The 23,326-nt window shown below is 50.3% G+C and overlaps 1 protein-coding gene and 1 long non-coding RNA gene across 51 annotated transcripts in view; one reads left to right on the top strand and one right to left on the bottom strand.

The window, feature by feature from the left end:
- Positions 1-23,326, bottom strand: part of NRXN2 (neurexin 2) — a 117,142-nt gene that overhangs the window by 57,027 nt on the left and 36,789 nt on the right. For 26 of the 50 annotated variants that reach the window (XM_077962193.1, XM_077962196.1, XM_077962177.1 and 23 more), the window contains 2 exons: positions 5,151-5,312; positions 3,957-4,395 (listed from right to left, as the gene is read on the bottom strand). In XM_077962193.1, coding sequence (XP_077818319.1) covers positions 3,957-4,395; positions 5,151-5,312 — 601 coding nt within the window. Of the gene's footprint in view, positions 1-3,956; positions 4,396-5,150; positions 5,313-13,990; positions 14,036-23,326 lie in introns of all 50 variants that reach the window. The other 24 variants (XM_077962190.1, XM_077962191.1, XM_077962199.1 and 21 more) reach the window with 2 other exon arrangements.
- LOC144334144 (uncharacterized) overlaps positions 3,214-23,326 on the top strand; it is a 131,995-nt gene continuing 111,882 nt past the window's right edge. Inside the window, exon 1 of the long non-coding RNA XR_013403597.1 lies at positions 3,214-3,418. This is a non-coding gene — a long non-coding RNA (uncharacterized LOC144334144). The remainder of the gene's footprint in view (positions 3,419-23,326) is intronic.

Genomic DNA, 23,326 nt, shown 5'->3' with positions numbered 1-23,326 from the left:
AAAAAACACCTTACCTGAACCAGAGCTGTGCCCCCTTTTAGTAACATGGTCTCTAGCTATTCTTTCCATACAAGGTGCCAGATGACCCAAGGTCCTGACTCTAAACCCACTTCCCAGGGCTGGGGGCCCACTCCCCTAACAGGCCACTAAACATGGCCTGCCTGACCACCCACACCTCTATTTATAGCCAGAGTCCCCCATGCCTGTTCTGCCCACCCACTGCAGGGTCTCCTGGGCTCTACATGACCCAACCAGACTCTCTACAAATGAACCAAATGTTGGAAAAGGAAGAGACAGAGAAGGAAAGAGATGGGGAAGTGGTGTATAATGGAGGGTCAACAAGAGGAAACTCTAGTGAGTACAGGCCTCTGCACCAAGATCACTCAATACATGGAAAAGAACAACCCAAGCATCCATCAACAGATGGATGGATAAACGCAAAGTGTATATCCAGGCAATGGAATATTATTGAGCCCTAAAAAGGAAGGACATCCTGACACATGCTACCACATGAACGAACCTAGAAGACATTATGCAAAATGAAATAAAGCCACATACAAAGGGACAAATGTTATATGATTCCACTTAACGGAGGTACCAAGAGTGGCCAGATTCTTACACAGAAAGTAGAATGGTGAGTGCCAACGGCTAAGAGGAGAGGGAATGGGGAGTTAGTGTTTATTGGGCCAGAGTTTCAGTTTGGGAAGATTAGAAAAGTTCTGGAGATAAATGATAGTTACCAGTGATATTTACACAACAATATGCATGTACTTAACACCACTAAACTGCATAGTTAAAAATGGTTACGATGGGCTGGGCACGGAGGCTCACACCTGTAATCCCAGCACTTTGGGAGACTAAGGCAAATGTATCACTTGAGGTCAGGAGTTCAAGACCAGCCTGATCAACATGGTGAAACCCCATCTCTATTTTTAAAAAAAAATTATATATATATATATACATATATATATATATACACACACACAGACACACAAAATTAGCTGGGCATGGTGACACACGCCTATAATCTCAGCTACCTGGGAAGCTGAGGCAGGAAAATCACTTGAACCCAGGAGACAGAGGTTGCAGTGAGCCGAGATCGCACCATTGCACTCCAGCCTAGGCAAAAAGAGCGAAACTCCATCTCAAAAAAAAAAAAAAGGTTACGATGGTAAATTTTTTTTTGCTGTTTTTTCATTTTTTTCTCTGTCCCACGTGATGTGCAGGAAAGGGTGGTAAATTTTGTTATGTATCATTTACCACAATTGCAAAAACAAAAATAGAAAAAAAATGGAAAAGATCTAAGATAGTTTTCTCGGAATAGCTGCCCCAAGTCTGTGTTTGTGTACACATATGAAATGGATCATCAGAGGCCAGGCACGGTGGCTCACGCTGTAATCCCAGCACTTTGGGAGGCTGAGGCAGGTGAATCACAAGGTCAGAAGTTCAAGACCAGCCTGGCCAACATGGTGAAACCCTGTCTCCAACAAAAATACAAAAATTAGCCAGGCGTGGTGGCATGTGCCTACAATCCCAGCTACTTGGGAGGCTGAGGCAGGAGAATCACTTGAACTCGGGAGGCAGAGGTTGCAGTGAGCTGAGATCACACCACTGCACTCCAGCCTGGGCAACAGAGTGAGACTTCATCTCAAAAAAAGAAAAAGAAAAAGAAAAGAAATGGGTCGTCAGAAATGTCCAGAATTGGTCAAGACAGGAATCCAAGCACCGGCCAGACCTGGTCCAGACTCTGGCTCCAGAGATTGGTGTGAGCTAACAGGAGTACTTCCTAAAAGCACAGAGAAGTGGAAGCCCTGCAGTGCCCTGCAAGGTTTGGGCAGACTTCCAACCTAGAGTGTTACTGACCACCTGGTGGAAACCCTGGGGCACAGAGAGCTCTGGGAAGAATTCCTGGTGCTGTCCTGAGACACAACCCGGGGATGAAACCATTTAATGTGAAGCCCAGGGGAAGCAACACTTCAAGGACGGAAGCGAAAGAAATAGCAAGCCCATGAGAAGCTGTCATTCTCCGGGAGCCACAGGGGCCCCTCCTTCCTGCACAGGGAGGAATGGTCACTCCACCCAAACTCACAGGCCCAGCTCAGTGACAGGCGGAGGAGCACAAAAATTTAGCTAATGTTGGCCGGGTGCTGTGGCTCATGCCTGTAATCCCAGCACTTTGGGAGGCTGAGGCAGGCAGATCACCAGGACAGGAGATCAAGACCATCCTGGCTAAGACGGTGAAATCCTGTTTCTACTAAAAATACAAAAAATTAGCCGGGCGTGGTGGCAGGTGCCTATAGTCCCAGCTACTCAGGAGGCTGAGGCAGGAGAATCGCTTGAACCCGGGAGGTGAAGGTTGCAGTGAGCTGAGATCACACACCACAGCACTTCAGCCTGGGCAATACAGCAAGACTCCGTATAAAAATATATATATATATTTAGCTGAGCGTTGATAAGTGCTTAAATAGGATAATGTGTCAGTTCTCATTTATATCAATTTCCCTTTCTTGGATAATTCTCTCATGTTTAACAAGATGGAGAAGAGTAAAGGAGAGAGAATTAGCAGACAGAAAACAGGAAGAGGATGCAAAAGACTGAAATGAAGGGTGAAGAAGACAGTGGTTAGAAGCAACAGAAGATTCAAGAACAGGCATCTGCTTGACGCCAGGACTCTCTGCCCTGACACTTTATTGTTCTAGAGCCCTCACTGCTAGGTGGGGGTGTGGGGCTATTTACTGTCTTTTTCACTCCATGTTCTCCCACCCCACACCAGAACAGGGGGTCTGTGACAGCAAAGATAGTCTTTTTAGTTTCCCTGCTGTCCATATCTCCAGAACCTTGGACAGCATCTGGCACACAGTGGGTGCTCAGTAACTGCTGAGTGAGCAAATTTTTTTTTTCTTTTTTTTTTTTTTTTTTTTTTTTGACAGTCTTCCTCTGTCGCCCAGGCTGGAGTGCAATGGCAGGATTTTGGCTCACTGCAACCTCCGCCTCCCAGGTTCAAGCGATTCTCCTGCCTCAGCCTCCCAATTAGCTGTGACTACAGGAGTGCACCACCATGCCCGGCTAATTTTTGTATTTTTAGTAGAGACGGGGTTTCACCACGTTGGCCAGGGTAGTCTCGAACTCCTGACCTCAAATGGTCCACCCACCTCGGCCTCCCAAAGTGCTAGGATTACAGGCATGAGCCACAGCGCCTAGCCTAGTGAGTTAATTTTTTTTTTTTTTTTAAGTTGAATGGCTCTAGACAGAAGGGAGGCATGGCTGGGAAGATATATTCTTTTTTTTTTTTTTTTTTTTGAGACAGAGTCTGTCACCCAGGCTAGAGTGCAATGGTGTGATCTAGGCTCACTGCAAGCTCTGCCTCCCGGGTTCACGCCATTCTTCTGCGTCAGCCTCCGAGTAGCTGGGACTACAGGTGCCCACCACCACACCCGGCTAATATTTTGTAATTTTAGTAGAGATGGGGTTTTGCCATGTTAGCCAGGATGGTCTCGATCTCCTGACCTCACGATCTGCCCACTTTGGCCTCCCAAAGTGCTGGGATTACAGGCGAGAGGCATCGCGCCCGGCCGGAAGATATATTCTTAAAGGAGAATGGGGTATCTACTCTATGTTGGCCACTGTACTAATCCTTCTACAGGTGTGCTCTTATTTTCTCCTCTTGATGGCCCTTGTGGGATTATTCCTTCTACAGATAAGGAAATGGAGTCTCACTTGCAGCAAGTAGGGGAGCTGAGGTGTGATCCAGGTCTGACTGACACCAAATGGTGTGCTCTTTCTGCAAATGTCCAGAAAGGACAATTGGGAAGACATGAGGAGGAGTGGAGGAGAGGTGGCAGGGAAGAGTATAGGAAACGGTGTAGAAGAGACCCGCTGAAGAGAGACGGAGAGCATGTCAGGGCAGATGGAAAGGGGTGACCCACGGAAGGGGAAGGGTCCAGAGGCCTCCTGACCTTTTCGCCCGTCCCTCTGGAAGTCCACGTGACACCACTCGCCATCATTGACCTTGCGGCTGGATGCCCGCAGCTTGATGCCCCCAGATCCCATGTCCAGCAGAAGATAGAGGTGGCCGTCCAAAAGCTCCATGGCAAAGTAGTCGGCCCGCTGAGCAGAGCTGTGGCTGCCAGCTCCACCCCCAGCCTGCCGGCCCTGGCTGAAGAGCAGCAGCCCATTGGGCTCAGTGGTGCGGAAGTCTAGAGAGATGGAGCCAGTGCGCTTAGCGCTCCAGCGGGGCAGCGCCACAAAGGCCTCGGGACTCTCAAAGGTCACAGGGTCCAGGGCAGCCACATCCTCACAGCGGAATGACAAGTCCCCCTGCAGCTTCATCTTGGGGTCCCCTTCCTTTGCCAGGCGGGATAGTTCCAGTTTGAAGTCATTGTTCTTATAGACCACCTGCAGGGAGGGGCGGCGTCAGGTATAAAGAATCAGAAAGCAGCTTAGGGCCTGGTCACTCCCACCCAGCAGCGAGCACCAGGGGACCCAGTCACCCACCCCTGTAGCCCCTGCTCAGTTCCACCAGACCACTCCCCTTAGGCCTCTGTTCCAGAGCTTCAGGCACAGAGGCTGTGAACAAGCACCTCCCTTGCCCGTCCTGTCCTGTCTTCTGGCCCAGCAGGAGCATGGTAACTTGCCCTGTGGGCTCTCAGTGCCCACTAAATTGCAATTCATAATAATGACAAGGCCACTGACGTGTGGTAGCCATTTTCTACTTGATGAAGCACGTTCACTTACACTCTCATGTGCGCCTCACAACCTTATGAAGTAGGCACTGACTACCCATCTACACAGGAGGAAACTCAGCATTAGACAGTCAAGTGACTTGACCACAGTCACAGAACCAATAAGTGGAAGAGCTGGGACTCAAGCAAAGGTCTTTAGTCTTCACACCCAGCATTCTTTCCTCTGTTTCACAGCTGCCTTTGAGGGGCCTCTATAAGGATGGGAGTTTCTAAGGCTCAAGGAAATGAGAGGAGAGAAGCCTCTTGATAGAGTCAGTGGGCCTTAGGTTTTAAAGAGGGGGTGTCTCCCACCATGGACTTGGAAGGAACAGAGGACCCAGACACCTAGCCGGGTCAGACTAAGTGACACTGAAGACAGGAGCCAAAGGGCTCCTGAACGGCCTACAGCCCCTCCCTAGCCCTACTCACGTCCTTGAGGCAGCCCATGAAGTTGTTGCTGACGGGTGAGCCCGGCAGGTCAGCTGTGTTGGGGCTGCCCCCAATGTAGAAGAAGTCATCAGAGCCCAGCATGGTGTAATCCTCCTGCGTGTAGCCTGTGGTGGTCAGGATCCCGTCCACCGAGATGGTCACCTGCCCAGCCCAGGAGGGAGGGAGAAAGACAGGAGACAACCAACATCAAATCCCTAGGAAGAGCTATGGCTGGGCAAAGGAGGGGCCAGAGGGCAGCAGGGGAGGGGGACCCCCATTTTTATGTCTGCTTGTCTTGGAGAAGGAACAGTGGGGGGAGAGAAGGAATGAGGAAAAGGAGGCAGCACAAGATTTGATGGTTTCAGGGTGGGCTAAGACCTGCCCTCTTGCCCCCAGCTCAGCAGGCAAGAGCCTGAAGGGTACTTGGAGAGCTCCCCATGAGGTCCCCCAAGAAGTTGTTCCTGGAAGGCACTCTGAACAAGAATGTGGGCTCCAGGATGGATCCCCCATTCTGGGGCACAGGATGGGTGCAGATGGCATCCTCACTTTTCTTCTCCTGAAGGTACTCTCTGGACACACACATGACTCCAGAACTTCTTTCAAAAGTGTGCCAGAGAATGGTGTTCCCCAGACCTTGGTGGCTTAGACTCACCTGCAGCCCTCTCCGCTGGGTGCTGGGAAGCCTTTCAGTCTGGACCCAGTAGGGAGATGGAAGATAGCAGTGTGAGGACCAGGAACTCAGATATTCCCAGAAAGTCTTGAAACTTTCTGGGGTTGCCCATCGGGGCTGATTTCCACCCCTGCCGCCCAGTCTCCGGGTTTGTACTTCTAGCCCTTTCCTGAGTCTGTCTCTTGGCTCCTCAGATCTCCTTATATTCGGGTCACTCTCTTGCCTCCAAAGGAGAGGGAGCTCTTTAGCTACATTAGTCCACTCTTCCTTCTTCCTATCTAATTGCCTTGTCTACAGACACCACCAGAGTTACTCCAGGGAGTCAGGGCCAGCTTAGGGAACAGAGGGGAATAGGGCTAACCTCATGAATACCTTGCCCCTGGGCTGAAAGTTCAGTAAGAAAGCAGGATGAGTGGGAATGGGGCAGTACTGGGTGTTCCAGGAGGCAGGGGGGCTCAGCGGTGGCCTGGAGAATGCCGAAGTGATCTTAGGTGGGGCAGGGCAGAGCGTGACAAGGACAGGAAACTCTCTGACTCCCCCAGTCTCCCCAGGCAAATGTCCACCTAGTCTCCAAAAAATCTAACTCTACAAGCAGCCCACAAGGGTTCAAGACACCCAGAAAGGTTGTGGGAGAAGGGCCAAGGGCTATGAGACCATGAGCCCTACTCTAGGAAGGCAGTGGTTTGGGAAGGTCAGCTGGGAAAGAGGGCAGAGCTCTGCAGGGTCAATAGGAAGCTGGCTCAGGGTTAGCCCAACACTGTGTTTCCAAAGGCCACAGCTCACCCCATTTCTCATTCCCCTGGCAGAGAGGGGCTGGAGAAAGGGAAGAAGGAACCGGGATGAAAGGTCAGGGATAAGACAGGGAGTGGGTAATAGGCTGAACGGGCCTCCCTGGGACAAATTCAACTCCATCCAGCCCTCCACCTCCACTCTCCCTGATGCTGCACTGAAAGAGGTGCCTCAGTACCCTCTTTCAGGAACAGTCTAGAGATTGGGGCCTTCCAGTCACATCCTATGCCCTCCTCACCCACACCAGTCTATATGCACATGCCACCAGCCATCTTCCAGCGACTGGTCTCCAGGGGTCCATAGTCTCAGTGGGTGAGGGGAGGAACTCCAAAGGGACATGAGCAGAACTGGGGTAAGGGAGCTTCCTGCCCTCCCAGGACCCCCAAATCCCCCCGTGCTTGGCTGGAGCCTTGCAGTGAATAGGGTAGAACTGAGCCCCACTTTCCACCTCCTGGGAACCATCAAACCTTGTGCTGGGGTAACTAGGTTCAAGAGCAGAAGGTAAGAGGGTGTCTTTGTGGAAAGGGGCAGTCTGAAAGCTTTTGAATCTTATTTGAAGGGAGGGCCGGTCATTACCATTTATTTCTTCTTCCCTCCACCCCACCCTAAGGCTGGGAAGTAGGGGTCTGGGTAGAAAAGGGAAGGGTCAAAGTATTAGTCACAAAAACATGCAAACAAGATTAGACCTGGCAGAGAGGGGCTGGAGAAAGGGAAGAAGGAACTGGGATGAAAGGTCAGGGATAAGACAGGGAGTGGGTAATAGGCTGAACGGGCCTCCCTGGGACAAATTCAACTCCATCCAGCCCTCCACCTCCACTCTCCCTGATGCTGCACTGAGAGACCAGGAACTGGGCTGCTGATTACTTCCTGTGCCTAAGTCTGGTCACCCCAACTGGTCAGCTCCTGACAGGTAGGCACCAGCCTGACATGTCCCTGTAACCCCACTAATCTGAACATAATCCAGGATATACAGCACATAGCCATTAAAGATCATCTTATGACCCAGGGCCACAAAGCCGGCATCTCCATCTATGAACCTAACACCTAGGGAGCCTGTGACTTTGGTGACAGAAACTCAAGTGCACTCCTGCTTCAGTGCAGGGAAAGGGCTCTTCTGGTCCCAAAGCTCCCCAGGAAGAGAATCTCCTCTTTTGGCCTCCAGCCCACCTGAGCCCCTCAGCTGTGTCCTCCCTCCCTGACCTCAGAAGCCAGGGCACCAGCCACTGGCCATCTCCCTCACCCTATGGGCTCTCTCTATCCCACTCCATTTGCCAAAGTCACCCTCCCTTTGCCCTCTCAGACTTAGACGAGGTGACAGTGTAGGGTAGAGAGGAGGAAACACCCTCCTCAGTTTCCCTCCTGACTGGGCACAATCTCACCTTGCCCCCTGGGCTTTTTGCAGATCACTCCCATGTGCTCCCTACTGGGAAAGGGCTGCCTTAATCACCCTCTTATGGCCCAGGGCTGGGCCTGGGGGTGGGGTAGCAGGAGGAAGGACAATATAAGGAAGTGCCCTGAGGAAGGGGATCAGCCAGAGGTGGGGAGTAGAGGGAGAAAGTGGGGATGGGTTCTGGGTGGAAAGGAAGCCAAAGGTAGAGGGAATGGAGGAAGGTCTCTGGGGAAGGCAAGGAGGGAGATGACTTAGATTAGTAAAACCCGACTGTTCCCTCAGACAAATCAAAGTCCAGACACAAAAATGGCAGGTTCGTTAGTAAAAGCAGGAAACAGGGGAATAATTCCCCCGGTCCCCCTCCACCCCAGGGGTTCATGATGCCCCTGCCCCCCAACCCCCCCCACGCATCTTCTGGAAGGGGTGGGGCCGGTGGGGGAGGAGGGAAAGGAGGGGGTCGTGTGACACAGAACAGCCACTGCAGCTGGACACATGCAGGTTAGAGGAGCAGGGTAAGGGCTAGGCCCAGCAGGACAGGCCAGAGAAAGGCAGCCAGGTAAGAAGGCGTGCAGGGCAGGGGCATTGGGAGGATCAGAGATGGAGGCGACAGAGCTGTGGGGCGCAGGTAGGGAGAGCTTCCTTCCGATGATGAGGGGAAAAGAGAGGAGTGACCACTAGGACAGAGACACTTTAAGGGTTGAAAAAGAAAGAGAAAAGACATTTGACTCTACCTTCCTCATAAGCAGGCGACCCAAGACTCATTCCACCACCCATTCGCCACCAATCACCAATCCCCAGACACACCTGCGTACATACCACATCCTACCCAGGGCAGTGAGACGTTCCAGCTGTCTCCTTCCAAACAGCATCACTGAGACATAGCAGAGTGTCTGCACCCAACCCATGCCAACCCGCTCAACACAGACAAGCAAGCCAAGTGGGTACTGAACTGGCCAAGGGGAATGAGCCAGAGCTTCTGCCCTGGAAGAGTTGTGTCCAGCCAGAGGAGAAGGGAGAGGGTGCAGAGGCAGCAGGAGCCCACGGCCCAGCCCCCACCGTGCTCCCCAGGAGCAGGGAGGCTGGATGCAGGTGGCCACAAGGGGCAGCCTGTGACTTGGGTGGGCTCTCAGCCCTCCCTGCTGACCCCACTTCTCTTTCTGCTCCACGCACCTCCCCTGTGGCAGGCTGTGCAGGATATGAAACTAGGCCCTGGCCATAAATAACTCCACATTGGTGGGCACTTCATGCCCACCATGCCTGAGGAAGAAAGGCTGAGGAAGAGGGGAAGTATCCTTCTGCCATCTTCTGGAGCCTTTCTCAGTTGCCTGTGATGGTCACAGGGTCACTGACCTCCTTGGGAGTGGGACTTATTCTGGGGAGAACAAGACGGAGGGCAGGTATTTTTAACTTGTGGGCAAGCTGACTGAGCTAGGGAGATTCCAAGTCCCTTGATATTGTGTGCAAAACTGGCTCTGTGGGCTTTTTTCCTGTGAGAGTCCATTGCTGTCATCAAATTCTCAAAGGTATCCAAGAGCCAAAGGTGGTTAAGAACAACTAGTCTAGGGGAAAGGTCCTGGCATCCCCTTAGGATTGAGTGGGTGGAAATAAGAGACAAAGACAAAGGGGAAGAAAGGGTCTCCAGGCTGAGTGAGGTACTGCAAGTCCTGCTAAGGGTTTGGGTTAGCTACCTGTTCAATGAGAGGGCAGAAACTAACCAGAGACTCGGGCTGGAAAGATACACCATGAAGATGGACTGAATCGGCAGGCACAGCCCTGTCGTGAATCCTGAGGTCTGGATTTGATAGTTTGGGAATAGAGAGGAAAGATATCAGGTCAGAAATCCTGGGCTCTCATTCAGCCTTTATCCTTTTCCAAAACAATCCCATTTTACCTCTGACTCTCATCTGTGAGAGGAGTTTAACAACTTCTGCGGCTCCCATTTCTTCCAGGCTTACACTGAGCACCAAATGAGAAAACTGAAGTGAAAGTCCTCCATATCTGGCTATGTGACCCTAGACCAGGTGCTTTCTCTGGGCTTCAGCTTTCCCCATCTGTTAACTGGGAACAGTCTCTGCCTGCTGCGTGCAACCCAGGCATTTATCAAGTTTAAATGATATTCGAAAGGGGAAAGCTATTCAAAGACTCCCAGTGTGTATACAAAGAACTATCATTATTTTTACAAGCAAACTCCATCAGCCTGATCACACCTAATCCAAACTTCTCAACCTTCTCAAGGTTGGCCTTTTTGCTTTACATCCACCCTCTCCCCGAAGAAGAAGTGCTCAAACAACATGAAAAGAGTCCATATAAATGAGTTAGTAAAAATAAACTGGAAACTAACCAAAACCTGTCTGGGGGATGCCTTGGGAATCAGAACACATCGAACCCTGTTACAAGGCTTCAGACTCTGGTCTTGGCCGGAAAGAGCTGATTCCTAGTACAGGTTTATGAAGGTCTGTGAGGCTACCAAAAGGCAACTAGATCTGTTTACCAGTCAGTATTGCTCATGCAGGAAAGTGCGGACTTTAGAGACTCAGAATTTAGCAGATACTTTCCTTTTCAGGGCTGAAACAAGACAGTATTGTTTACTTTTGTTTGTTTGTTTGTTTGTTTTTGTGTGTGTGTGTGTGTGCGTGTGTGTGTGTGTGTGTGTGTTTTAGAGATAGGGTCTTGTTTGTTTGTTTGTTTGTTTGTTTTAGAGATGGTGTCTTGCTGGGGCACAATGGCTCATGCCTGTATCCTAACACTTTGGGAAGCCGAGGTGGGTGGAATGCCTGAGCTCAGGAATTCGAGACCAGCCTGGGCAACACGGTGAAATCCTGTCTCTACTAAAAATACAAAAACTTAGCCAGGTGTGGTGGAGTGCACCTGTAGTCCAAGCTACTCAGGAGGCTGAGGCATGAGAATTGCTTGAACCCAGGAGGCAGAGGTTGCAGTGAGCCGAGATCATGTCACTTCACTCCAGCCTAGGCAACAGAGCCAGACTCTATCTCCAAAAAAAAAAAAAAAGAGGGGAGGGGGGTCTTGCTATGTCATCCAGGCTAGTCTTGAACTCCTGGGCTCATGCAATCTTCCCATCTCAGCCTTGAGTAGCTGAGATTACAGGTTCATAGCTGGTTGTTGGCTTCTTCTTTTTGTTTTGTGTTTTGTTTTGTTCTGTTTTGTTTTGTTTTGGAGATGGAGTTTTACTCCTGTTGCCCAGGCTGGAGTGCAGTAGCGCGATCTCGGTTCACTGCAACCTTGGCCTCCCAGGCTCAAGTAATTCTTCTGCCTTAGCCTTCTGAGTAGCTGAGATTACAGATGCCCATCACCACACCCGGCTATTTTTTTGTATTTTTAGTAGAGACAGGGTTTCACCATGTTAGCCAGGCTGGCCTTGAACTCCTGGACTCAGGTGATCCACCCGCCTCAGCCTCCCAAAATGCTGGGATTACAGGAGTGAGCCACCACACCCAGCAGATTGTTTCCTTCTTAACCAACTTAACCACCTCAGCCTCAAGTAGCTGGGATTACAGGTGCCTAGCTGGTTGTTGCTTCTTAACCAATTTAATCAAGTCATTCATCTTTCCTCCTCTTCTCCAGCCCAATTCCTGAAGCATTCTAGGGTTTCATACAGTTCTTTTGGGACTGATTCGTAAGAAGAGATAGTAAGTAATAGGATCTCCAGTGGGCCAGAGATGTTGTATTCTCCAGGGTTTGCTATGGAAGAGAATCATTTCTTTACAAAACATCCCTGCCCTGGAAACACTGAGACAATCAGTTAACATTTTATAAAGCTTAGTAACACTACAATTTCCTTTACAGAGTACAAATGTCTTCACTTCTATTACTCTACTTGATCTTCACACTGATTCCATGTAGTAGGCAATGCAGGTATATTACCCCTATCAGCCCATTTGGTAGATAAGGAAACTGAGCTTTAGTAGACTCAACCCACGTGGTCAATTTTTAACCAAATTGAGGCTAGATGGAAAGTCTGCTGGGTCCTAATTCTAGGATGGTATTACCCAGAGGCTTGGGGTGTACCACATGGCTTGATCTTGCCTCCCTTCTGTCCCCAAAGTCACAGGTTGGCTATCTAGTGAAGCACCATAAAGAAAGTTCCAAATGGCCAACTCCTGACAGGTACTCAATGGCCTGGCCTAAGCTGGGCAGGTAGCAGCTAACTCCTAGAAGCAGCAGCTGGAGGAACAAGAAACCTGGCACTGTATGCCCCATTGGAACACCAAGACCACTGGGAGTGGTAACCTGAGATCTTAAATTGGGGAGGGCCGGAATGTCTTTGGCCATGGGCACTAGTCTATATGGGTGCAGGAAAACATGGACCCGCATAAGTGTCAGGAAAAGCCAGATGTAGCCTCAGAGGTACAGCCTCCTAGGGAAGTTGGGGAGACACTCAGATTGGGAGCCACAACTGTTACGCTTCCCTCCTCACCAGCCAGCCATGCAAACCTGGGCGGCTGGGCAGGCCAGGCAGCTGCCCCAAGCAGCGCCAGCCCCACAGGAGCAGACACGTCCATCTGCAGGGTCCCCAGCCTGGTGCTCAATCACTCTGCATTATTAATAGGCGATGACTAACCGGCTGCTGCTGCAGAGCCAGGACTGGGCAGGCACAAGGGAATCCCAGGGGATCGCACGCAGCAAGGCCTACGGGCACACACTCTGAGGCAAGGCAAGGAGCAAAGAGCTAGCCCCAGCTCCTTCCCTGTTCCTGCCTGCCATGGCACCGCGACTGAAGGGCCAGTCCCCACAGTCCACCTCCACACAGAGTCCTCACCAGGCTCAAAAACCTACACAGTCACGCAGCCCCCAGCTCACACCAGCTCACACATGGAGAGTCACCAGCAGAGCCTCGCACATACACAGTACAGCTTCCCACTAACACCCCGAAATGTCACGCCAACATTTACACACAGTCACACCCACACACCAACACACACCAGCTGCATTTACACAGACACCCACACCAACACTCACCAGGACTGAGCCCAACCCAAACAGAGGAACTGGGTGACAAGGACAACCAATGCTGCCCCTTCCCACCCCTGCAGGCCTCCTCCTCTCACTCCCCTCAACAGGAAAGGAAACCAGCCCCTGTCAGAGGCCATGCGGGGCAGGCAGTGGGCAGAGAGGGCAGGGGGTGAGGGGAAGGAAGACAGTGTGAAACACAGTGTTAGTCAGAGCAGCAGAGCAGTTGCGGGGAACTGGACGCTATCCCTGGTTGGGGGAAAAGACCATTCATGCCATGCAAAATGTAGGGGACATGGAACCAGGAACTCTCAAGGCTGAGAAGTGAGGGAAGGGACGGCACCTTTCCCGCAGCAGCCAGCATGGGGCAGCCCCCAAACTGCTGTGAACTGATGATTTGCATGAGGTCTGGACTGATCTCAGACAGCTCCGCATCTCCCAAGGCCATGCCCCCCACCCCTGGGAACCCACCCCACTGGCTGCCACTGGAGGTCTCACCCCCAGCCCCCTCCTCAAACTTGAGGGGCCCTGTCCAGGGAGCTGACAGTGAGCAGAGCATAGCATGTCATGGGATGGTGTTTTCCATGGATTTTCAGGGGACCAAGAAACTAAATCAAAGAGAAAAAACAAGGGAGGGGAGGGAAAAGAACAAAATAAAGCAATAGAAATAAGCAGCCTGGCATCGGGGCTGGTCTAACCAGAGCCGATGAACATGGGGCCTGCCCCCAGGTCTCTCTGGCCAGGAATCTGAATTCAGGAGTTAGGGATTACAGCAGGGACAAGCCAAATTCCTCGATTTCCATTTGTCTTTTGTATTTCAGTTTGGACCAAAAAAAGAAAGAAAAGGGAAAGAGGGAAACTAAAAGAGAAGCAAAATCTAAAGATTGTCCAGGACGCAAAAAACAATTGGAAGAGCAAAACAACCAAAAAACCAAACAGGGAGAGGAAACAAAAGAAGGAGAATCGAACAGTTAAAAAAACCCACGGCAAACCAAACGGTAAGACAATTAGAGTGATATCTACCAGATAATGCAGTTTGTTTACCATAGCGTGTCCAATCCCTGCGTGCTTCACCGGAGATATAGGGGGATGGGGAGGAGGGGGATGTCAAAAAACAACAACAAACACAACAACAAAAGAACAGAACGAAAAGAAAAGAAAAATAAAATGACCAACTGTGAAACTCAAAGAAGGAGGAAAAAATATATATCTATATATATTTGGTTGTTTGTTCCAACCCTCCCACCTTAGGTTCAGCGAAAGTATTTGTTTAAAGAAAATTAAATTATAATGGAGGGAGGAGAAATAAAACACACACAAAAATTAAGTTCCTTCTTCTCCCCATCCGTCCCCCATCCCTCCTCTGGATTCCTCTTCCCCCTCATCCCCTCCCCGAAGAAGAGCCGTCTGCAGAGAAGGGGAACAGTTAGAGACCTTGGTTAGTAGAGAAGAAAACAACAAAAGAACTGGACCAAGAAACCAAAGACTTAAAGATGGCCGACATTCCGCAGATGAGACAGAAAGGTTAGTTCGGTTTTTCATTCATACCTTGCCCCACCTGTCCCTGCCCATCCCTTGGTCCCCTGGGTTATAAGCGTGTTAGTAACACACACAGAGTCGGCAACGGGGTTTTCCAACAGAAGGGTGAGAGAGGGAAGGCAGGGGATTAAGAAGCAGACCCAATTATGCAGTATTAGTAAGTCCTATCAGCTGAAATGTTAGAGAGTTTAGGGGAAGGAAGGGAGGGAACAAGGGCTGTGAGGAGGGATGGGCTATTGGTTGGAGCCATGGACTTACAGGTTTGTTGGCTAACTGATCAACCAGATGGCTTTCCAGAGAACTGGCTAAAGAGCGAGTTGGTGCTGGCCAACTGGCTGACCAGTGGCCATACCGGGTTAATGGATTAACCAGTTGGTGATGGGCCAGCTGGCTATCAGGCTGGAAGAAGAGTGGGCATCACCCCTGGAGAATCAAAGGACTGGCAAGAATGAAAGGCAATTTCATTTTGGAGGCAAAAGGAAGGGGTTCCCAAGGAGCATAGGAGGGACCATGGATGCCTGCTTTTCCTGGGGATGGAGAATACGCAAATCGATCCTGGGAGTCACTGAGGAGAGGGGCAGCTCCTCTGTTTTTGTTTTTTGTTTTTTTTCTTCTCATCCTTAAGAAAGGAAGAGAGAGTAAGTCGCCACCAGTACAGGGAAAAGGAAATGTTGCCCTCCATGGGCTGGCAGATGGCTCACACATTATATCAAATTATTGCAACCCTCCTCCCTCTCCTCCCCATCTCCCACCCATAGTTGACTCCTCCCACGTGTCCACCTTGACTTTTCAGAACTTTCCCCAAAAGTTCTCCAGGCTCTTCAATCACCCCAACCCCATTCTCTTACTCTCCGGGCTGCTGTCCCTCCCAGAATCAAGTGCCAACCACCACCACCACCTCTACCAGTCTCCAGAATTGGTAAGGCCATCCCGGCAGCATAGCCTCCTTTCATGTACACCCACAACCCCCTGAGTCTCCACTCCCCAGAGCCAGCACCAGAAATTCACCCCCCTACACCCATAAAAAGGAACCTCTAAAATCCCTGACTTCCCCCTAAGCTATAAGCGCACTCTTTCTACCCCAGTCTCTAGTGTCCCCACTCTCATGTGGCTCTAAGTTCATTTTCTCTTCTCATTGCCACAGACAGCAGCAACACCCACCTTCCAAATTATCCTTGTCTTTGGGGAGGACACGTCAGAGGCACTGAGGCAGCTTTACTTAAGAGTATTAGAGATGGAGGGACATTATTGCTTGATGCCTGTTAAATACTAAACTGTACCCCAGAGAGTGTGATTGTGAGAAGGAGAGGTATTCTAGGGACAGATCCATTAGTTAGAGAGTTGTTATAACCAGTGGGCACAGGACTAATTCAGTAAGATAATGAATAAGGGCCTCGTATAATTAAAAATAACAGAATTCAATATTTAGCAGCCAGAAGAAGTGCTGAATAACCAATATTAATTATTAGTGATGCAGAAGCAGTTTACATAGCAAGAGAAGAGTCTAATTGCAGGTGCAGTGATGGGAGCCAGGGGATAGCATGTTTTAAGAGGATTAGTACTGGCGGCTGGTAGGATTGTCATGAAATGAAGAGGCCAACTAGTCAGAACAAGGAACAATTAGCTTCAGGGCAGCTAAACAACCAGACCCAAAAAGGTAAGTGTTGTCTGGTTTCACTGCCCTAGTCAAACAAGGCAGGAATAAAAAGGCATTGGAGGTAAAAATCCAACTACTACTCTTTGAGTTAGAACTGGTTGTGGAGAATAAAATAAGATTTAAATGTTTTCAACTTTAAGAAGAAGATTCCATTTTAACAAGTAGAACAGCAAATTAAGAATCAGGACTGATGGCTGGGTGCGGTGGCTCACGCCTGTAATCCCAGCACTTTGGGAGGCTAAGGCGGGTGGATCACAAGGTTAGGAGATCAAGACCATCCTGGCTAACATGGTGAAACCCCATCTCTACTAAAAATACAAAAAATTAGCCGGGCGTGGTGGCGGGTCCCTGTAGTCCCAGCTACTTGGGAGGCTGAGGCAGGAGAATGGTGTGAACCCGAGAGGCAGAGCTTCCAGTGAGCCAAGATCACGCCACTGCACTCCACCCTGGGCAACAGAGTGAGACTCTGTCTCAAAAAAAAAAAAAAAAATCAGGACTGAGAAGAAAGAGATGTGAGTTCTAACCCTTGGGCCTTCCACAAATTTGATGAGAGATCCAGCCTTCCTCTTAAAAATAGTAGGGTTGGAGTAGATGAGATGGGGCCCCTCTAGACCTAAGGATTATGGATCCAGACCCAGTCCAATGGAGATCGTGCTTATGGGGTCAATTGTCGTGAAATACTAGAATGCAGCTTCCACCAGAACCCATTCCTGGTAGCCTGGGACACAGCACAGGGAAGGGGTACACAGCAGCCTAAGCCTTCCCAATGGCCAGGATCTGGAGAGCTGAGGCTTCAGAATAACAGATGAGCAACGAAGGCTTTATCCCCATTCACAGAAAGAGCTAGAGAGCTCCTGGAGCCTAGGAGCACAAGCATGACAACACATGATGAATGAGAAGGGTATCAAAGTCACAGAGGGGAGAAGTCAGGCATCATATCAAGTGGTCATTTTCACCAAGTCTTTCTGACTCAAACACTAGCTCTAGGAATTCACCAGGCAGAAAGGAGAGCCTCAGGACAAAACTATACCCCATCTCCACCTTGAAATCTGAGTGTAGCTCCAGCCCGCTCAAGAAAGCCAAGAGAGGGGAATATTTACATAAATCATAAAAATCTGGGGTGAAGACAATCTGTGGAGCTTGAGTAAAAGAAGCTCAAGACAAAGAGAAGAGCAACCCACTCCACTTGCACATAAGAGGGACCCATTTTTCAGAGATACAAGCAGAACATTAAAATGGCTTCAAGATCTGAGAACATCCAAGAATGACAGAAGCACAGGACAAACCCCAGCCTCTTTGCATTTTGCACCAATGACAACAACCAGGCCCTCACTCGGAGGCAGAGGAACAGAGTGGTTTCAAAGTCAGACTTCCAACTCCACCACTTCCTAAATGGATAACCTTGAGCAAGTTCTTTAATCTTCTGTGTCAGTAAAATCGGAATAGTATCTCCACCTCACAGAGTTGTCATAAAAATTAGGTGAGATAGTAAAGACAATGAGATCCTTGAGGCCAGGGGCTAGTGGGGAGAGACGTTACAGTGCGATCTGAGAAGCGCTGTGACAGAAAGATAAAGTCCCGAGGAAATTTAGAGGAGGGACCAGGAGAGGTGTTCTTCTGGTCTTGTAAAGTGAATTAGGGTCGGGCGCGGTGGCTCATGCCTGTAATCCCAGCACTTTGGGAGGCTGAGGTAGGTGGATCACTTGAGGTCAACAGTTCAAGAGCAGCCTGGCCCACATGGTGAAACCCCATGTCTACTAAAAATACAAAAATTAGCTGGGCATGGTGGCAGGAACCTGTAATCCCAGCTACTCAGGAGGCTGAGGCAGGAGAATCACTTGAACCTGGGAGGCAGAGGTTGCAGTGAGCCGAGATTGCGCCACTGCACTCCAGCCTGAGAGACAAAGTGAGACTCTATTGCCAAAAATAAAAAATAAAATAAAATAAGTAAAAAAGTGAATTGGAGGGTTTTTTCCCAAGAGGACAAGAAGTAGTTCAGTGCTCACACGAAGTAGTTAGATCTGCTACTTTTGGACATGGGTCCTCGCGTCCAAAACCTTACCAGTTGTCTTCAAGAAAGAGACCAAATGGATCAGAAAAAAACTACTAGGAAAACAACTACAAACACTCAATAGTTGCTGATATTAAGCCACTAATTTGCTTACCATCTAGAAGTACAGATAAGGAATGACCACAAATATTGACAACACAGGCAGAATGTGATGAGAGGGCTCAAATACACGTTTCCAAGGGCTCAAAGAACATAGCCAAGAAGGAAGGTTGGCTGGAGGAATGGATCAAGGAAGGTTCTATGAAGATGGTGGCATTTAAGCTGGGCTTGAAGGATTGAAAAAAACACAACTAATTTGTTCCAGGCACTGTGTTGAGTGTTTTAAGGCAATACCCCAGTTAGTCATCAAAAGGCTCATTCTCACTTTGCTGATGAGGAGCTGAAGCTCACAGAAGTTGTATCACTTGCCTAAAAACACTCAAACTATTGGCAGAGCTGGGATTTGAACCTGGTCTTTCTGACTCAAACCTCAGATCTAGGATTTCACCAGGCAGAAAGGAGGGCAAATGAGTGGTGTCTGTAGGAGAACTGTGAAAACAAAGGGAAAAACTAAGAAAGTTGGCATGGATGAGTATGGAGAACAGCACAGCAGGCCCTGAGACAGGGTGTATGCCATGCCAGAGAGGGAGAGAGGCCTGGGCAGAAAGGAGAGGAAAGGAATCTAAATGCCTGATGGACTCCACCCCTGGGGACTCCATCCTTAGGGGAATGCATTCCTAAGGAATTCCTAAGGAATGCATTCCTAGACTCCCAGGGGTCTCCTCATCCTTAGTGACTCCATCCTTGGGGACTGCATGCTTGGGGACTCCATCTTTGGAGGGTTGCATTCTTGGTGGACTCCACCCTTGAAGACCGCATGCTTGTGGACTCCATCCTTGAGGACTGCATCCTTGGTGGACTCCAACCCTGGGGACTCCATTCTTGGGGATTCCATCTTTGGCTATTCCATCCTTGGGGACTCCATCCTTAGCAGATTCCATCCCTGAGGACTGCATCTTTAAGGTACTCTGCCCCTGGGGGACTCCATTATTGGGGAATCCATCCTTGGGGACTCCATTCTTGGGGACTCCATCCTTGGCAGACTCTATCCTTGGGGACTCCATCCTTGGCAGACTCTATCCTTGGGGACTGCATCTTTAGGGGACTCTATCCTTGGGGACTCCATCCCTAGGAGAATGCATCCTTAGGAGACTCCATCCTTGGGGACTGCATCCTTGGGGACTCCATCCTTGGGGACCACATCTTTGAGGGACTCCATCCTTGAGGACTGCATCCTTGGCGACTCCATTTCTGGGACCTGGAGGAGCTCCTGAAAGCCTCTGCAGCAAGGAGAGGAGTTATCCAAGCTGGGCAGGAGGAAGCACCATGTGATATTTGGATAGCCAGCTTGTCTTCCAAATTTGGTGCTGGCTAATGAGGAAATGGGTTTGCACACTGCTTGCATGGTGGTGGGAGGCAGTTAGGAAGCATACTGGGTATGGAAGGAGAGTGGGCCCAGGATTTAAAATAGACCTCGGGGAATCCTCAGAGGTAACAATTCCTGCCAAGATCCTCCAAGAGACACCTCCGGTCACAGTGACCTCGAGGGCTGGATTTGAAAGGAGAGAAAGGAGAGAGCGAGACACTGTCTCATCAGGTGCCCCTGGTCCTAACTGCTATGTTCTGAGAGCCTCTAGATGATTCCAGGGATAATTACCAAGTCCAAGGGAAAAAGGGAAATTCTGCCTCCTTCCAGTCTTTGGAGCTGGCCTTTGACCCACTCCCATGGCTGCAGAAGCAAAGGGAATGGAGACCCCTCAGTGCTGGTTCTCAGGCAGGTCCTCCCCAGAAGGCCATCTCCCTGGCCATTCTAATCAAATGAGAAAAATAACCTGGAAACCACAGTGTTCTCAGATCCTGGCCCTCTATCTTATTAAGGCTGAAGACAGATGTCATTTCTCCCTGTCCTTGGTCCTGGCCCACCAAACGTGGGGGAGACAGAATATTGATTCAAATCACTCCACCCATCATCACCCTTCTTATCACATAAGTGTTGTTCCAATCCCAGGATGTCACCCAGACACTACAAAAACTTGATTGAGGCCGGGTGTGGTGGCTAACGCCTGTAATCCCAGCATTTTGGGAGGCCAAGGCAGGAGGATCATTTGAGGTCAGGAGTTCGAGACCAGCCTGGCCAATATGGTGAAACCCCATCTCTACTAAAAATACAGAAATTAGTTAGGCATAGTAGCAGGCACCTGTAATGCCAGCTACTCAGGAGGCTGAGGCAGGAGAATCACTATAACCTAGGAGACGGAGGTTGGAGTGAGCCGAGATCATGCCACTGCACTCCAGCCTGGACGACAGACTGAGACTCCGTCTTTAAAAAAGAAAGGGAGGGAGGGAGGGAGGGAGGGAGGGAGGGAGGGAGGGAGGAAGGAAGGAAGGAAGGAAGGAAGGAAGGAAGGAAGGAAGGAAGGAAGGAAGGAAGGAAGGAAAGAAACTTGGTTGAGTAGGGCTTCTCCATATCAGCACTACTGACAATTTGGGGTTAGATAATTCTTGGTTATGAGGGCTGTCCTGCAAACTGTAGGGTGTTCAGCATCATTCTGGCCTCTACCCATGAGATGACAGTGGCACCCCCAAGTTATGACAGCCCAAAATGTCTCCAGATGTTACCAAATGTCTCCCGGGGAGCACAACACAATTGAGTGACTGAGAAACACTGCTTGAGGGACACAAGATCCAATAAATTACTCTTTGAGGCCAGGAAAAACAGGCCCATGAAGGGCCTGGTGAGGCTGAACTTGGCCACAGTCTAGGCCTTGAGTGAGGGCAGTGGAGCCAAAGCATGGCTCTGGGGCTGACCTTCACCTAGTAGCCATGACGACCAAGAGAGGACTGCTTGTCTGCAGCTCCAACACTTCATATTTATGGGTGTGGACTGGAGTCAAGAAATTCCCCCAGAATCCCTTTTCAAAGAGAGTGCCCAATCAAAGTCTTTAAGCAGACACCCTCTGTGGACCTCAGGACCTGCTTTAGGGTCCACATGACCTGCCTCTGCTCTGAGCCTTCTGGTAGAACAATCCAGGGGAAGAGGTTTCCATCAGTTACCAGCTTGGACTCTCAACTACGGGAACCCCAGGAAGAAGCAACCAAGGGTCACTGTCTACACTCAGCACTACTGAGACCGAGTGTCTCCTCCTCTGTGTGGCTTTTCCACCTCCCCTAGCCACAGACCTCTCCCTCGTCTTGGGTATCACTCTAGTTGTAGGGTGTTTAAGGTTTCTGCTGTTCACTTGGCACTGGCATGGCTTTGCTCTACTCAATTTTTTTTTTTTTTTTTTTTTTGAGATGGAGTCTCGCTCTGTCGCCCAGGCTGGAGTGCAGTGGTGCGATCTCGGCTCACTGCAAGCTCCGCCTCCCAGGTTCACGCCATTCTCCTGCCTCGGCCTCCTGAGTAGCTGGAACTACAGGCGCCTGCCACCGCGCCCGGCTAATTTTTTGTATTTTTAGTAGAGACGGGGTTTCACCGTGGTCTCGATCTCCTGACCTTGAGATCCGCCCGCCTCAGCCTCCCAAAGTGCTGGGATTACAGGCGTGAGCCACCGCGCCCGGCTGCTCTACTCGCTTTTAACAGACTCATCTTGTCTCCTCAAGAGCTGAACTCCTGGAAGGGCAGGGACCATGTCTTTTTTCCCCGCTCTGTTCCCAGTATGGATGTGCCATGTATTTTTTGGTCATATGATGCATGGGGACTCTGAACTTGGAGCATCTTACCGAAGTCAGTACCAGGTGACAGCACTGGTCATAGAGAGAGCAAAGCGAGCAGAAAGCACCAGAGGCAACTCCTCCATACTCCCCAATAAAATGTGTGTGGCATCTGAAACTGTCACAAATGCACGTGACACACTCAGGTGCACCTGGTAATGACAACGCGGGACAGCCCTCTGATTGGGTAAACGGATGATTTGACAAGAAGAGGAGCCCTGCATTGAGAAGTGACTCCATCAAGCATGTCACTCTCTGAAACGCAGGGGCCACTAAGAATAGGCACATTAGTAGGAGCCCGGCTGTAACAGGTAGTGGCAGGTCTGAGGAAAAGCAGCAGGACTAGCTACTGTGTTTTCCTGGCAAGGAGAAGTGGCATTAATGAGGAGGTATCCCCACTAGATCATCATTGATGAAATCAGAACAAGTAAGAAGAGTGGGAGGCCAGCCAAGATCCTGAGCCTACTGACAAGCCTTTCAGTGGGAGCAAGGGGACGAGAAGGAGGATGACAGGAGGAGAGACGGAAAGTTAGCCACCACACCGCTAGAACCAGGAAGTTCAGAGAAGATAACTAGGAAGAGACTGGCCAGAGGCCTTTGGAAAGGAGAAGAGGACCACTGCTAAGAGGAACTGTCTGGTGGGAGCATCCGGGAACAGGAGCTCCTGTCTGCAGGAGCCAATGCAGCAAGGTCTCTGAGCACCTGTATGGGCTTGCCCAGGAGCCGGAGGAGGCAGAAAGCAAGCCATGGATGCTGGGAGGGCCTGGCAGCCCTCCCAAGGGCTGAAAGAAAGAGAAGGAAAAGAAGGGCATGTCCTGCCCAAGGAGATAAGGGGCCAAGCCCCTCCTCTGGTCCTGCTCTCTGTCACCCACCTGCTACGCCACCACCTCACTGGCTCCATCTCTGCCTCTGCCCTAAAAAATCCTCGGCTGGGGGCAGAACACATCCTGCCCCCACACATAACTCAGGCTTGCCTTCATGCTTTGCTGCCCAAGTGTTGGGACACCCTCATCTTCTCCACCAGGCCAAAGCCTGCCCACTCCACAGGAGCCCCTCCCCATCCCCTGGCACCCAGGCACACCCATTCAGGCACTGGCTCACTCCTCCCATCTCCTGAATTGCCCTCCTGCTAAATCACCTGATTTCTTAGCCCCAATCCTTGAAAGCCCAGCTGCTCCCAACAACCTGAGCCCAGTCCTTCCCCTGCCCTCAGGCTCCTGCCCAGGGGCAGCTCTGGAGCCTCCTCCTAGCTCAGCTCCCTAGTCTCTGAAGCCTGCCAGCCACTGCAGCCTTATGTTGGGACCCTCACAGCCCCAATCTCTGTTCTTCTCCAGAACCACAC

The sequence above is a fragment of the Macaca mulatta genome, chromosome 14, assembly GCF_049350105.2.
Source record: "Macaca mulatta isolate MMU2019108-1 chromosome 14, T2T-MMU8v2.0, whole genome shotgun sequence".
NCBI lineage: Eukaryota > Metazoa > Chordata > Mammalia > Primates > Cercopithecidae > Macaca > Macaca mulatta.
The sequence above is the reverse complement of the archived record's forward strand: the minus strand, read 5'-3'. Positions and strand labels throughout refer to the sequence as shown.